The sequence below is a fragment of the Mobula hypostoma genome, chromosome 15 (genome assembly GCF_963921235.1).
Source record: "Mobula hypostoma chromosome 15, sMobHyp1.1, whole genome shotgun sequence".
Lineage (NCBI taxonomy): Eukaryota > Metazoa > Chordata > Chondrichthyes > Myliobatiformes > Myliobatidae > Mobula > Mobula hypostoma.
The window spans coordinates 18,711,091-18,725,990 of NC_086111.1; the positions used below are offsets into that span (position 1 = coordinate 18,711,091).

Genomic DNA, 14,900 nt, shown 5'->3' on the forward strand with positions numbered 1-14,900 from the left:
TTATTTGGACATTAAATTATGAGGCTTTAACCTCCTGTGTAGCCACATACTATGCTCAATGGGTTCCTTAAGGTTGTCATAGGCCGGGGGTGGGGAGGGGTTGTTAATGGGGCCAAGCTCCACTACCTATAGTGTGTGTCCCAGATAGCCTCTAACAACCGTCTGGCTCCAGGCCTTCATGTGTGCTTTTGCTACTAAGCCTGGTGGAACAGTTTCTTCTCATAGGAAAAGGCAGGTTATTGGTGCCTTAAAACCAGTTGCATCGGGAAGATGGGGGCTTGTCACCATGGTTAGCAGCTCACTTAGAAGGAAAACTATGATCTCAAACCTTCGCACTCAAGGGGAAGGCTTTGGGTGTAAAGCCTGAAGTATACAAAGCTCGAGTCCTTAAGTCAGTTCTACATTGAGTTCCACGCTGACTAGCAACTCGTGCGACGTCACCAGTGCCAAACGGTATTGGTCTCTGCCATTGCTTTGGATTCATCAGATGCGAGGAGAAGGGTAGCCTCCTGCATGGACAACAGCTCGCTCTTCATGTTTTACTGCGATGGCTTGCGATGACTCATTGGTCATCTCTGACCAACAGAGGGACTCACTCTCTCTACTTAGCGGCCAATTTATTACGTACCTCCTGTACCAAATAAAGTGGCCATTGCGTGTTGTTCGTGGTCTTCTGCTTCTGTAGCCAATCCACTTCAAGGTCCACCGTTGTAATGCGTGGTTATTTGAAGAGAGTGTCGTCTTCCTGTCAGTCTGGCCATTCTCCTCTGACCTCTCTCACTAACAAGCTGTTTCCACCCACAGAACTGCCATTCACTGCACAACTTTCTGTTTCTCCTACCTTTCTTTGAAAATTCTAGAGACTGTTGTGCATAAAACCCCAGGAAATCAACAGTTATCTCAAACCACCCATCTGGCACCAACAATCATTCTACTGTCAAAGTCACTTAGATTATATCTCTTCCCTCTTCTAACGTTTGGTCCGAACAACTGAACCTCTTCCCCGTCTGCATGCTTTTATCCATGGAGTTGCTGCCACATAATTGACTGCTTAGATATTTGCATTAATGAGCCTGTCACTGAATGTAACTTGACCAGAAAACAGATGTTTTCACTGATGCAGTGCAAAATTACACTGGATTATTTATAATTAAAAGCTTCCTGACAAATCGAAGCAATATAAAACAATGGGCCAGGAGGGAGAAAACTGCATTGTACTGTATGACTGCATTCACATTCTCTGATCAAAGGTGTTTGGTACCTAGTGGAAGAAATACCCCACAGGCTTCAGTGCAAACTCAGAAACTTGGGGCCCAGACAAACAAAGGTGCCCATATGGGGCGGTGGGGTGGGGGAAAGAAAATCAGGGATAAATTAGATCACAAATTAAACAGCACGAAGATTTCAAGGGAGCTGAGGACTAATGAACAGCTAGAACTTGCACCCAAAGATGAAGGTTTCTAAAATTAGAGCATTATCTGACTGGAGAAAACGTGGCCCACGGACAGAGGAGTCTCCAGATGTTTGATGGAACTCAGCTGAGGGTCATTCGAGATAAACAAGTCATCTTTAGATGAAGTGTGAACCATCCAGTTGAGTATGATGTTCTTCTAAGGGGATTCTGTTGGTGAGACTTCAGGTAGCTAGAGAGGCCAATTGAGGATCCACATATGCAGTGTGGGCTTCCAGACCTCACAATCCTGTCTTCTTTGCCACTTGCTGATTGCCATGGGACTTAATCTGGGATGTTAGGGTGGTTTCCCTTAATGGAATATGCCTGTGTGTAACTTTGGGGAAACTGATACACGAGCAGCCACCACATAGTCCCTTAGATGAGGACAGAGGGGCCAGTTCTGACTGAAACTGAACAACACATACCTGAAGAACTTAGTGTGTTCTCATTTTGAATTATGCTTCTGCACAAAATTATCAATGGCCCAAGATACAGATATTGAAAACTGGATGTTTATTTTATACGCACACTATAAAGATGAAACTACAAGCAGAAATTTCCTGACAAAAATAAGTGGTGTGTTTACCATGAATTATGCAGCGAAGTACACAATTTACTTAGGAACATTCTCACACAGACACTTAGGTAAAGGATATCTCTACCAAAACACAATAGGCTCTAGACTTTATTTTTCTTTTTCCCAATTTAAAAAAAACAGAACAAGAGGTCCATAGGCAGTTTACAGATTGGTAACATTTAATTACAAAAAATGGTCTCAATTTAAAAACAACAAAATTGGTTTTCAATTCATTTTCTGGGTATGTGGTCAGTGGAAGAGATGGAGAAAAAGTGAATCGACTTGCAGTTCTATCTCCTGGCATGGGGCAAAATCACAAGGCACCATACACAGGCCTGCCTGGTGTAGCAATGGTACCATTGCACTCATTAATAGAAGAAATCTTTTTTACTTTGTACCCATTGCTCATACATGGACAGTAGTTTCCAGGAAAGTGGTTAGCAGCATAGACTCCTTTAATTCCCCATGGTAACAGTCTCTGGGATTTGAATACAATGCAGTCAGACCTATTTCCACATTCAATACAGAAAGGAAACAAACAGGCAGGGATCTTATCCATACTTGGAGGCAGAGATAACACACCCTTATTTACGAAGTAGATGCAATACACTCAACCATTTAACAATGAAAGCACTGGAACAGTATGGAGCAAGAATAAGTAATACAGACAAGCACTCTGGGATGTTACCATTTCCTGCTACAGCATCTACAAGTGTGAGGAGATAATGATATTTACACACCATCTGCCTAAGGCTCACCTCATAGTATGCAGTATTTGCCTCACACTGAGCTTAGTAAATGCCTGTATGAATAACTTCCTAACACACAACCTGCAGTTGAGTTACAGAGTCCAGTAAGGGAACGATGCTGGTCAGGAGTTAGTTACCCTGTGAGGATGTAACAAGGTTCAAAGACAATTGCCACCAGTCAAGTAATTCAGCAAATGGATTTGACACAGATGACCATACTGGATGATCGTAGAATGTAGCTATTACTAAAGACAACTAGCTGATTTTCCATAGTAGCACAGCACTGCAGGACAGGCAAGCTTCCTGTGAACGACATGAGAAGTCTCTTTCTTTCTCTCTCTCTCACACACACACACACACAGTTCTAGATTCAACAGTCCACATTCACATCTCCAAAATTCACCTCCTGACCATGTGCTTTTGATATACTCTACAGATTATTTGAACTTCTGTGACAGATTGACTTGAACAGTATAATGGGATAACAATAGTATTAATGACAAAGGCAGAGTATGGTCAGAAACATGTGCTCATCATGAATTACATGATTGCACATACAAAAAGTTACTTCCACTATGTCAAAATAATGAAAAGATTAAGTATCATCTGATATCAGAACAAATGAATACACTGGCTCCTCAGAAGGACTCAGTGCACTGGCTGCTAAAATGGAAGATCAGCCAGAACCAAATCCTGAGGGGGTTCTCGGTCTCTAGAGCCTACCAGCAAATCCGAACCATATTTAGCTATCAGTTTAAACACAAAATTGGGCGTGCATGTGACAGTCAGGAACACAAAATGATTCACTTTCACCCACTCTCCACTGCCAGTGTTTCCATTTTACGTCTCACAACAACACAGGATACAATAGTCACAGGGGGGCCAGAAAGAATGTAAAACCTTTCAAGTCTTTGGAAAGTCGATAACTTTACTATTTCTGGCCGACAGATGGTGGTGCCTTCTCTGATGATTTGACAACTTATTAAAGGCCCCTTACTCATATTTGTGATATGCCTTAACAAAAAATATTTTTAAAAATCAAAACTTGCATAGCTAATGTTTCTAAGGCTTCTATCAATTAATATTTATCTCATATGGCAATTCGTGCTAGGTAGGTGTCTTGGGATTTATGGAAAATTAATAAAGACAAAAATAAATAACAATTTGAAGTTAGCATCAGTGCAGATCAGAATGATACACCATTAGATCAAACCACATTCTGGCTCCTTTGACCCTACTGGTAAATTGTTTATAGAGTTGTTTCAAAGAACAGCCACAGATACATTTATCCTGAGTGCTCACATTCAGAAAGCAGACTTAGTTTCATAGGACTGTGGTTCAGTTATCTGGCAGGAAAGAGGGACTGTGAATGCAGTGTTTGGAAGGGGAAGAAAGATTATTGTGGAAACTGAACCACCGGGGTAGAATTGGTGCATGGGCCAATTTTCAAGTCACCCCTACTTTAATGGCAGTGTGTAAATGGTAAATTTTAGAAGCCGAGGGTCAAGGTCAGCATGAACAATGTTATTTTTAAATTCACAGTCAGCTTCCAGGCCGTGCATTAACAGTGCAGAGCCACTTGTCTCAAGTTCCACTACACCGCAAGAATGTACCTTGGCCAGTGACTAGCACCAACCCATTCAGGTGATTTTTTTTAACCATTAATTTGGATTACCTCGCACAAAAGTCATGCATGTGCTGAAAGTGATTACCAACTGGTTAAATCAAAGTTTAGTGTTACAGCTCATTGTCAAATATTCTTCCGATGGTCATCGCAGGTCACATTGATAAATCCAGTCAGGTAGGGAATTGACTGCTACTAGTGTACATGGCATGTCTGTGGCATATACTGTGAATTAGAGTCGGGTGGGGGGAGTGAGAGAGGCAGAATTCTTTCGAATGAAAAAAAATGTGAAGGATAAGACGCTTTAAAACTCCAGGTTCAATGAAGTTAGGTTTCCAATTTGCAGCTGGAATTTGCAATCTAAATCACCACAAAAGGGCACTGTATATAGTCATTTATTCAGTCTTGAATGGGCTACCCAATATCAACTACAGCCGCAAATTTCCCCCATGTCATTTCTCATTAACTTCTCTGAGAAGCACAAGCACTGAGTTATGGCTGAAACTAGCAAGACATAATCCAGGTGAAAGTGTACCAAACAACAGTAAACTGTAATCAGTAGCATTTAGAGCCATTAATCTAAGGAATGAAAGCTATGGCACTGCAGAAATATACAAAAATATCTTAAATTTAAGATAAACTGTTGGTTAATCAGATCTCCTTCCAGATCCTGAACTGGGTCAATACTGATGGCAGATGATTCCAACATGGCCAACTCTTATCCATTGCATCATGTTTTAACCCCTGGAGCCAGAATATTTTTGGTCTATGTTGGTCCAAATGTCAGCTGAACTTTGGTCAGAATTATCAGCTTCCTTCCAAAACATATGCCATTTAGTTATGCTTGTGATAATAAATACCCAAGTTCATAAATAAATTAAAGGTGTAATTTACTCCCAAGGAAAAAAGAAGCAATACCAAAGTTGGCTTTAAATTTTAAACCAAACCTCAAATTGAAACTTCTAAAAGTTGTCTAGTTTAATACTTCTGTATTTCAGGAACAGTCTGAACTTGACCTGAATGAAGCAGTTTACTACAGATATCCTACTGAGTCACAGTTCATACCTTCTTCCTGCTGTACCAGTTGACCACTGTAATGTGCTGGTAAAACAAATATTCTGCATTAAACATCAACAGCAGTGCTTTAACACAAGTGTCCTCCTCCCCCTTTATAGCCAAGGAGGAACTTTGCCAAGCAGTTAACAGCACCACATAAATCCAATCTGAGAAAAGATCAAGTATCTAAAGTACTTATGAATTTCAACTTTAACATTTCTGTAGGGACAAGATCTGGTTCATGGTAACCCACAGAACTCAAACAAGATGTCTGAGATCAAACTCAGTACCATCTTCAACATTTAGGGAATAGCAAAAGATTCCTCTATAGGTTTTCAGATTAAAGTGTAGCAGACACCAACAAACATGGTCCTCTCAGCTTAATTCCCCACACTTCCAAGTTTTCTCACCGTCGTGTTTTGCACGAGTTTTTGACCGACTCAGAGCTGGGAATGTGAGGCAGGAAAGACATTTTTTACCCTCCTTTCAGATCCAAGGAGCTGAAACAACTGCAAGAGGTCATCTGGCCCTGTAGATTCGGCACAGAGCTTGAGGGATTCTCATCTACTTGGCTCAGTTTCTAACTGCCCAATGCATTCCTCCAATTAGCCCTCAAGGGCTAGTATCCAGTCAACTCTTTGAACAAATTCTGTCCAGTCACAGCTTGCTGCCTCACCAACTCCCCAAACCATGGAATTCTCATTCGTAATACGAGGAAACAGCTCCTCCAATCCAGTGGTACCATTCCAACTTAATACTGATGATTTTCTTCCTCCCATTACCTGTTTGCTGAAAATACCATGCACTGCTCGCAGAGCAGATACACTGATATCAAAGCTTTAAAACACAGGAGGGTCGATGAATGTGTTATCAAATTTACGTGACACTGCCTTTCAGCTGTGAAAGTCCCTTTTAAAAAAAACTCTTCCCTTTAACCAATTAAATATTGCTTTGCCTCTTTAAACAAACTCGCCCACGGAAAACAACTGCACTTCTCTGTTCATACCAGATTTTCTCATGCACAGGCAAAAACTTCTTCCAGGAAAGAAACAGAAAAAAAAAAATCCAGCGCAAAGTTTTATTTAAAAAATATGAAAAAACTTGGCCAATAATTTAAAAAAAATCTAAAAAGGCAACATTTACAATATGGTGGTCGTCGGCCATAAAATTCGGGACAGTGACACGTTTATTTACTCAATTACTTTAAAAAGATTTGGATAACAGCCTTGTCCCTTCTGGGTTGGTCACCCCAAGTTACTGCTTGTGACTTCAATGACATCGTCATCTGAATTGCCGGTGGCGTCCAGCCCCGGAGGCGGGTCCATTTGTGCAGCAGTGGTGCCGAGGAGCTCCTGAGCTGAGTAGCCGGCAGATGACGAGGGCGGCACAAAGACTCTGCTGGGTTGGTCCGCGCTGGCTGGCAGGCTATTGGTGAGTAGGGGTACAGGATACGGAGCGAACATGCGGGGCTCGTTCAGCGGAGTCTGGGTGAAGGGGTGAGGGAGGCCAGGAAGGAGGCCCCCGGGCACTGCTGAGGTCGGGCTGAGCATGAAGGGCACTGCGGCACCGGTCGCTGAGGTAGGGGCGGTAGGGCCGGAGGTGCTAGCAGCAAGACGCGGGTCAGTAGTCATGGGGAACATCAGTCGCGTGTCCCCCAGCAAGCCGGGCAGAGTGTAGTAGGGGCTCCCTGCTCCATACAGGGGGTTCAAGAGAGTCGGGCAATTACCAGGCAGGCCAGGTATCTCAGGGCTCAGGCCGACAGACGAAAGGTTAAATCCAGTGGGGAAGGAGTAGTTCTGCATCGGCATCGAGTGCCTTTGCTTCCAGGCACGGTCCTCCAAAGAAGGCGAGAAAGACTTCCGCTTGCCACCCTTCACATCAGACCCAAACGCAGCAGAGCTCCAGTCAGCATAGCGGCTCGCAGGTGGCATGTTCAAGGCTGCGGGGCGGGCTGAGGCGGGGCTGGTGACAGCCAGCAGCTGGTCCGAGGGCTGGGCTGGTCTCAGTTTGGGGTGATCGCTCTGCGTATTGGTGACGGTCCCAGGCCGGTCTCCGGACTCTCTGGCGGCAGCTGCCTCGGCGTAGCGCTGGAGCTCACTTATTATCTCTGGGCTGTCCGGGGAAAGAGGCCTTGCAATCTCTTCTGGGGAAAGGCCCTTCTGCGACTGATCTGGGGAGGAGGAGCTATGACCTTTGTGACCGGTTACATTAAGGGCAACTCCCTGGGAGCCTGGAAAGAATCAAACAAAAAAAAGCAGAACTGGTCAAAACAATTAAGATTCAAAGACTGCCCCTCACTGTAAAAGAAAAGAGGCATAGATAGAGAGGACAGCCAGTGATTCCCAGGATGGAAATGGCTAATACAAGAGGGCAAAATTTTAACGTCATTAGAGGGAAGTATAGGGGGATGTGAAAGGTTATTTATTTATTTATTTTTTAAAACAGAACACAAGAATGCCCTGCCAGGGGTGGTGGTAAAAGCAGGTACATTAAGGGGCATTTAAGAAACTCTTAGATGGGCACATGGATGATAGAAAAAGAAAGGGCAATGCAGGAAGAAAGGGTCAGACTTATCTTAGAGAAGGTTAAATGATTGGCTGAAAGGCCTGTACTGTGCTGTAATATTCTGTATCCTTTAGACTGCACCCGGGCTGAATACTCTTTGGAACAGGCCCACAATATTATGCCAAACTAATAAAGCTAATGACACAGAAGTAATCCTTTCTGTTTGTATGTGGCCCACACCCATCCATTCATTACATATTCAAATCTGCCTCCGGTACTACTACCACCCACAGCAGCGCAGACTGTGGGGAAAAAAGACTTGCTCTGCACATCTCCTTTGAACATCCCCGCTCACCTTAAATGCGTATTCTCTTGTACAAGACATTTCACTCCTGGTAACTTTCATCTCCCCTCAGCCCATGTCATGCCAGAGAAAACAACTCCAGTTTGTTCAACTTCTCCTTACAGCACATGCTCTCTAATCCAGACAGCATCCAGGTAAACCCTCATTCCTCATTAATCTCCATTTGCTCCCTCTCCACCCACTTTTATCCACATTCACCTTGCTCTCCCATCTGTTCACAGTTCCAATGCACAGTGACAATTGACAAATCCAATTCTGAACTCTCTCAAATTCCTCCAGCCTTGCTGTGTATTACCAATCCTTACATCTGTGCTCTTTGTTTCCAACAAACCATAAACTGTCAATGTTTTGTAGGAACTTCTTGTGTCCTTATTGGCAATTCATTAAAACAGCAATTGCACTCCTGATTGAAAAGTAGCAAAGAATGTCTTGAAAGTCATCTGTATTTTGTACATAATAGAACAAATACTCCATGCTCCCCAAATTAAAAAGTCCCTAAAATCTGCATTAGCAACTACATGAAGTGCCTTCAATTAAAACAATGCTTCATTTCAACTGCCTTTTTGATGGCTTTGTGACGGGTCCTAGCTATGCCTGCCTTTTTGTTGGCTTTGTGTAAAGGTGCAGCTATGGGCACCCGTATGGGTCCTAGCTATGCCTGCCTTTTTGTTGGCTTTGTGTAAAGGTGTAGCTATGGTCTCCCGTATGGGTCCTAGCTATGCCTGCCTTTTTGTTGGCTTTGTGGAACAATCTATGTTCCGTGCCTATTCTGGTATCTGTCCCCCACTTTTCCTTCGCTACATTGACGACTGTGTTGGTGCTGCTTCCTGCATGCATGCAGAGCTCGTTGACTTTATTAACTTTGCCTCCAACTTTCACCCTGCCCTCAAGTTTACCTGGTCCATTTCCGACACCTCCCTCCCCTTTCTAGATCTTTCTGTCTCTGTCTCTGGAGACAGCTTATCCACTGATGTTTACTATAAGCCTACTGACTCTCACAGCTATCTGGACTATTCCTCTTCTCACCCTGTCTCTTGCAAAAATGCCATCCCCTTCTCGCAATTCCTCCGTCTCCGCCGCATCTGCTCTCAGGATGAGGCTTTTCATTCTAGGACGAGGGAGATGTCTTCCTTTTTTAAAGAAAGGGGCTTCCCTTCCTCCACTATCAACTCTGCTCTTAAACGCATCTCCCCCATTTCACGTACATCTGCTCTCACTTCATCCTCCCGCCACCTCACTAGGAATAGGGTTCCCCTGACCCTCACCTACCACCCCACCAGCCTCCGGGTCCAACATATTATTCTCCGTAACTTCTGCCACCTCCAACGGGATCCCACCACTAAGCACATCTTTCCCTCCTCCCCTCTCTCTGCTTTCCGCAGGGATCGCTCCCTTCGCGACTCCCTTGTCCATTCGTCCCCCCCATCCCTCCCCACTGATCTCCCTCCTGGCACTTATCCATGTAAGCGGAACAAGTGCTACACATGCCCTTACACTTCCTCCCTTACCACCATTCAGGGCCCCAAACAGTCCTTCCAGGTGAGGCAACACTTCACCTGTGAGTCGGCTGGGGTGATATACTGCGCCCAGTGCTCCCGATGTGGCCTTTTATATATTGGCGAGACCCGACGCAGACTGGGAGACCGCTTTGCTGAACACCTACGCTCTGTCCGCCAGAGAAAGCAGGATCTCCCAGTGGCCACACATTTTAATTCCACATCCCATTCCCATTCTGACATGTCTATCCACGGCCTCCTCTACTGTAAAGATGAAGCCACACTCAGGTTGGAGGAACAACACCTTATATTCCGTATGGGTAGCCTCCAACCTGATGGCATAAACATCGACTTCTCTAACTTCCGCTAATGCCCCACCTCCCCCTCGTACCCCATCTGTTACTTATTTTTATACACACATTCTTTCTCATCCTGTGGGTCCCCCCCCCCGTCTTTCTTCCCGTACCTCCTGTCCCATGATCCTCTCGTATCCCTTTTGCCTATCACCTGTCCAGCTCTTGGCTCCATCCCTCCCCCTCCCGTCTTCTCCTATCATTTTGGATCTCCCCCTCCTCCTCCAACTTTCAAATCCCTTACTCACTCTTCCTTCAGTTAGTCCTGACGAAGGGTCTCGGCCTGAAATGTCGACTGTACCTCTTCCTAGAGATGCTGCCTGGCCTGCTGCGTTCACCAGCAACTTTTATGTGTGTTGCTTCATTTCAACTTATCTGCCAGATGACTCAATGGGCAAATTACCACACTTGGGAGTAATGTGTTCATTTCTGGTCACCTTATTATAGGAAGCACGTGGAAGCCTTAGAGAGGGTGCAGATGGGGACTTCCGGTAGCGCTCATGGAGTGAAGTCGCGTTCTTGACTCGCTCCATTACCTCTGAGCTTTTTTTCTCTATGGTCAGCTATACTTTAATTAACCATTAAGGCATCAACTCTTACAATACTTTGAATTAAACTGAATTCTCCGACAACTGGATGGAACTTAGATCTGCTATGTCTAAGAACGGGAAAAATGGCAAGGATGGTAAGCCTCCGGTTAAACCGAAAGGTATGGATCTCCCCCTGACTGAATCACCGGTGACTTTGAAAGCTATATTGGAGTTAATTCAGAGGGAAATTTCAACCTCTGTTAGGGAGATGATTCGTACGGAAATTGCAAACTCTGTTAAAGACCTGATTCATACGGAAATCTCAATTAATCTCCAGAAAATTGCCGATTCAATTGATAAGATGCAAACATTTATTGCGGAACATCAGTCGGCTATATCTGATCTTCAAAAATTCGCGCAACAAAGTGAGCTTAAGATGGGGAAAATCGAAGAAACAATTAATGTAATGAAGAAGAAACTTGACTTTCTGACTTTTAAAAACTCTGACCTGGAATCTAGAATGCGACGGCAGAATTTACGAATGATTGGGGTGTGTGAAGCTGTGGAATCTAACAACCCCATGAAGTATTTTTCTCAACTTTTAAAAGATGCATTCCCTACTGTATTTCCTGACCAACCACCGCTACTGGATCGTGTTCACAGAATCCCATCATACTCGTCTAGGTCAGATAGACCTAGGCATGTTATCTTACGTTTTCATTACTTTCAAGACAAGGAGAGACTGTTTCGATTCGCTCGATCTAAAGGTTTCATTGATTTTTCGGATCTTAGGTTCCGATTCGTGGAAGATTTCAGTAAACCAATCTGGGACCAACGGGTTCGCTACAGATCTGTGATGTCGGAATTCTATAAGATGGATTTAAGACCAGCGTTGCTGTACCCTGCACGTCTAAGGATTCGCATGTCGGATGGAGTCCTTCGTTTTTTTGATTCTCCATCGGATGCCCAGAGTTATCTGGATCAACTTTCACCTTCAACATCTTAATTGCTATTTTTTTAATTATCTCCGTTGATCGGAGGCTGTGAATTGGTTGGTTTTAACTTTTTCGTGCCCTATTTGGGCAGAAAAGTTTATTTTTGATTTCTTAATATGGTTGCTAAACTTTCTTTTCAACTGCGTCATTTCTTTCTTTTCCCAGGGGATTCTGGGTGGTTACTTCCTTTTTGTCATCTTACGTATTTCCTGTGTGGCCTTAAATTTTGTAGTTTTTTTAAATTTTATTCTGTTTTGCTTTTTATAACCACTTTATGTCAATAATCTTATTTTTTCTTGTTGTGTTTATTCATGGGTTTGGGGTTTATTGTGGTTTTTTTTAATATATATTTTCTGGCTTTTGTTCTGTTGTGTGTGTATTTTAATTGAGTTACCTTTTTTTTACTTTTTTACTGTTTTACAATTAGCTGATCTTTTTCATATTTATACCTTTTTTTTAGGGAGCGTATACTGGAAGTCATGGGGGTAGTTTTAGCGCTTGCTTCTTTCGGGCGGGTCTGCTTTAGATTTTGCCTTGGGGTCTTGGGGCAGGGTGGTGGGAGGGGCTTCAAGTTTTAGTTTGTTTCTCTTTGGGCTATATACATTATTGAAGTACTGGTTGCGTCCTTTTTCCCGGTATCTTTCGTATGTTCTGTTTCCTCTCCGGGTTCGTGGGTCGAGCCTATCGTCAATCCTCCTTGTTGTGGGTTGACTTTAGGATTTATGGAGTCTATTATTAATTTTGTCTCCTGGAATACTAACGGTCTTAATCATCCTATTAAAAGGAAAAAAGTTTTTAAAGTGTTCCGGAGACTTAAAGCACAAATTTTATTTTTACAAGAGACCCATGTACGGAGGGGGGACAGACTACGTTTTTTTAAATTCTGGAAGGAACAACAATTTCATTCGAACTCCAATGCTAAGATTCGAGGCGTCTCTATTTTTATTGATTCCTCAGTTACTTTTATACAACAGGATATTATTTCTGATCCGAATGGTAGATTTTTATTGGTTAGTGGTTTACTATTTAATAAAAAAGTAGTTTTGGTTAATGTTTATGCTCCTAATATGGATTGTCCGGAATTTTATAAATCATTGTTTAATCAGTTTCCGAATTTGAACGAGTTTTCATTGATCTGGGGCGGAGATCTTAATACCCGTTTGTCTCCAGCTTTGGACCGTTCGGCTCCTTTATGGACCTTACCTAATAAATCTGCAAATTTGATTAATTTTTTCCTTTCTGATTCTGGGTCGACGGACATTTGGCGTTTTCTGCATCCTCAGGAAAAAGATTTTTCCTTCTTTTCACATGTTCATCATTCCTATTCAAGAATTGATTATTTTTTTATTGATTCTCGTCTTATTCCTTCAGTGATTAAATGTGATTATGATTCTATAACCATTTCGGATCATGCTCCACTTAAGCTTTCTATTAAAATTATGGCCAATATACCAAATAATAGACAATGGCGTTTTAATTCGCTGTTGCTTCAGGACTTGGACTTTGTTAATTTTATGAATGAACAGATTGAGCTTTTTTTTACAATTAACCATACAGAGGATATTTCGGTTAACACTCTTTGGGACACTTTTAAAGCCTATATTCGGGGTCAGATTATTTCGTATTCTGCTGCTTTGAGGAAGAAACAGAAGCAGGAGGAGATGGCAATTGTGGACAAGATTAAAGAAATTGATAAGAAATATGTTATGGCTCCTTCTGAGGAGTTATACAAACAAAGAACTGAACTTCAAATGGAACACAGTTTACTACTCTCGTCCTCGATTGTAAACCAATTAAAGAAAACAAGAAGTGACTTTTATGTTCACAGTGACAAAATTGGCAAGCTGCTGGCTAATCAATTGAAATCTAATTATGTTAAATCTCAAATCATCAGATTTATAACCAAAATGATCGATTGATACTGGATCATGTGGGGATTAATCAAACCTTTTGTGATTTTTATTCTTCTTTATATCAATCAGAGTCTCCTCGAGATTCTAAATATATGAATGATTTTTTAGATAAGTTAGACTTCCCTCAGATTTCACAGGATATGTCTTCTTTATTAGATACTTCCATTACAATGGATGAGATTAAGAATATTATTTTTTCTATGAATCTGGGGAAAGCTCCTGGCCCGGATGGGTTTACCGTTGAATTTTATAAATGTTTTGCTTCTTTATTGATCCCTTGGCTCTGTAGGGTTTTTGAGGCTTCTCTGAAACTTGGTAAACTTCCTGAATCTTTTAATAGAGCATCAATTTCTCTAATACTAAAGAAGGATAAAGACCCTGCTCAATGTGCATCTTATAGACCAATATCTTTATTAAATGTTGATTCTAAAGTTTTTTCTAAGTTATTAGCAAATAGACTAGAAAAAGTACTTCCTTCTATTATTTCGGAAGACCAAACGGGTTTTATTAAAGGTTGTTACTCTTTTTATAATATTCGTACATTGTTAAATATCGTTTATACTCCCTCACAAAATGTTCCTGAGTGTGTTATTTCTTTAGATGCCGAGAAAGCTTTTGATAGAGTAGAATGGCCTTATTTATTTAAGGTGCTTGAAATGTTTAATTTTAGCTTGAAATTTATATCCTGGATTAAACTGTTATATCATTTCCCTGTAGCCTCGGTTCGTACTAACTCTTTAAACTCACCTTTTTTTCCTCTCTTTCGAGGTACTCGACAAGGCTGTCCTCTTAGTCCCCTATTATTTGATATTGCATTAGAACCTCTTGCAATTGCTATTCGAGAATCTTCAAATATTACTGGGATAACTCGGGGATTAAAGTCCCATAAATTATCACTCTATGCTGATGATTTACTTTTATATATTTCTAATCCTGAGAAATCCATTCCTGCTGTTTTAGAGTTATTAGCACAATTTGGTTTTTTTTCAGGTTATAAATTAAATCTTAGTAAGAGTGAACTTTTTCCGAGTAATAAACATCTTCCCTTATATTATAAATTTCCATTTAAATTGATTAATAATTATTTTTCATATCTTGGGATTAAAATTACTTGTAAATACAAAGATTTATTTAAGACTAACTTTTTACCATTAATAGACCATATTACTCAACTTTCATCTAAATGGTTTCCCTTATATTTAACTTTGATTGGTCGTATTAATGCAGTTAAGATGTTTTTTTTGCCAAAATTTTTATATGTGTTTCAGGCATTACCAATTTTCGT

At 41.7% G+C, this 14,900-nt stretch overlaps 1 protein-coding gene across 4 annotated transcripts in view; it reads right to left on the reverse strand.

Moving 5' to 3' along the window:
- Positions 1-2,099: 2,099 nt before the first annotated feature.
- The window catches only part of rad54l2 (RAD54 like 2), a 227,155-nt gene continuing 214,354 nt past the window's right edge, over positions 2,100-14,900 (reverse strand). For all 4 annotated transcript variants that reach the window (XM_063067816.1, XM_063067815.1, XM_063067817.1 and 1 more), the window contains one exon: positions 2,100-7,689. In XM_063067816.1, coding sequence (XP_062923886.1) covers positions 6,704-7,689 — 986 coding nt within the window. In that variant the 3' untranslated portion in view covers positions 2,100-6,703. The remainder of the gene's footprint in view (positions 7,690-14,900) is intronic.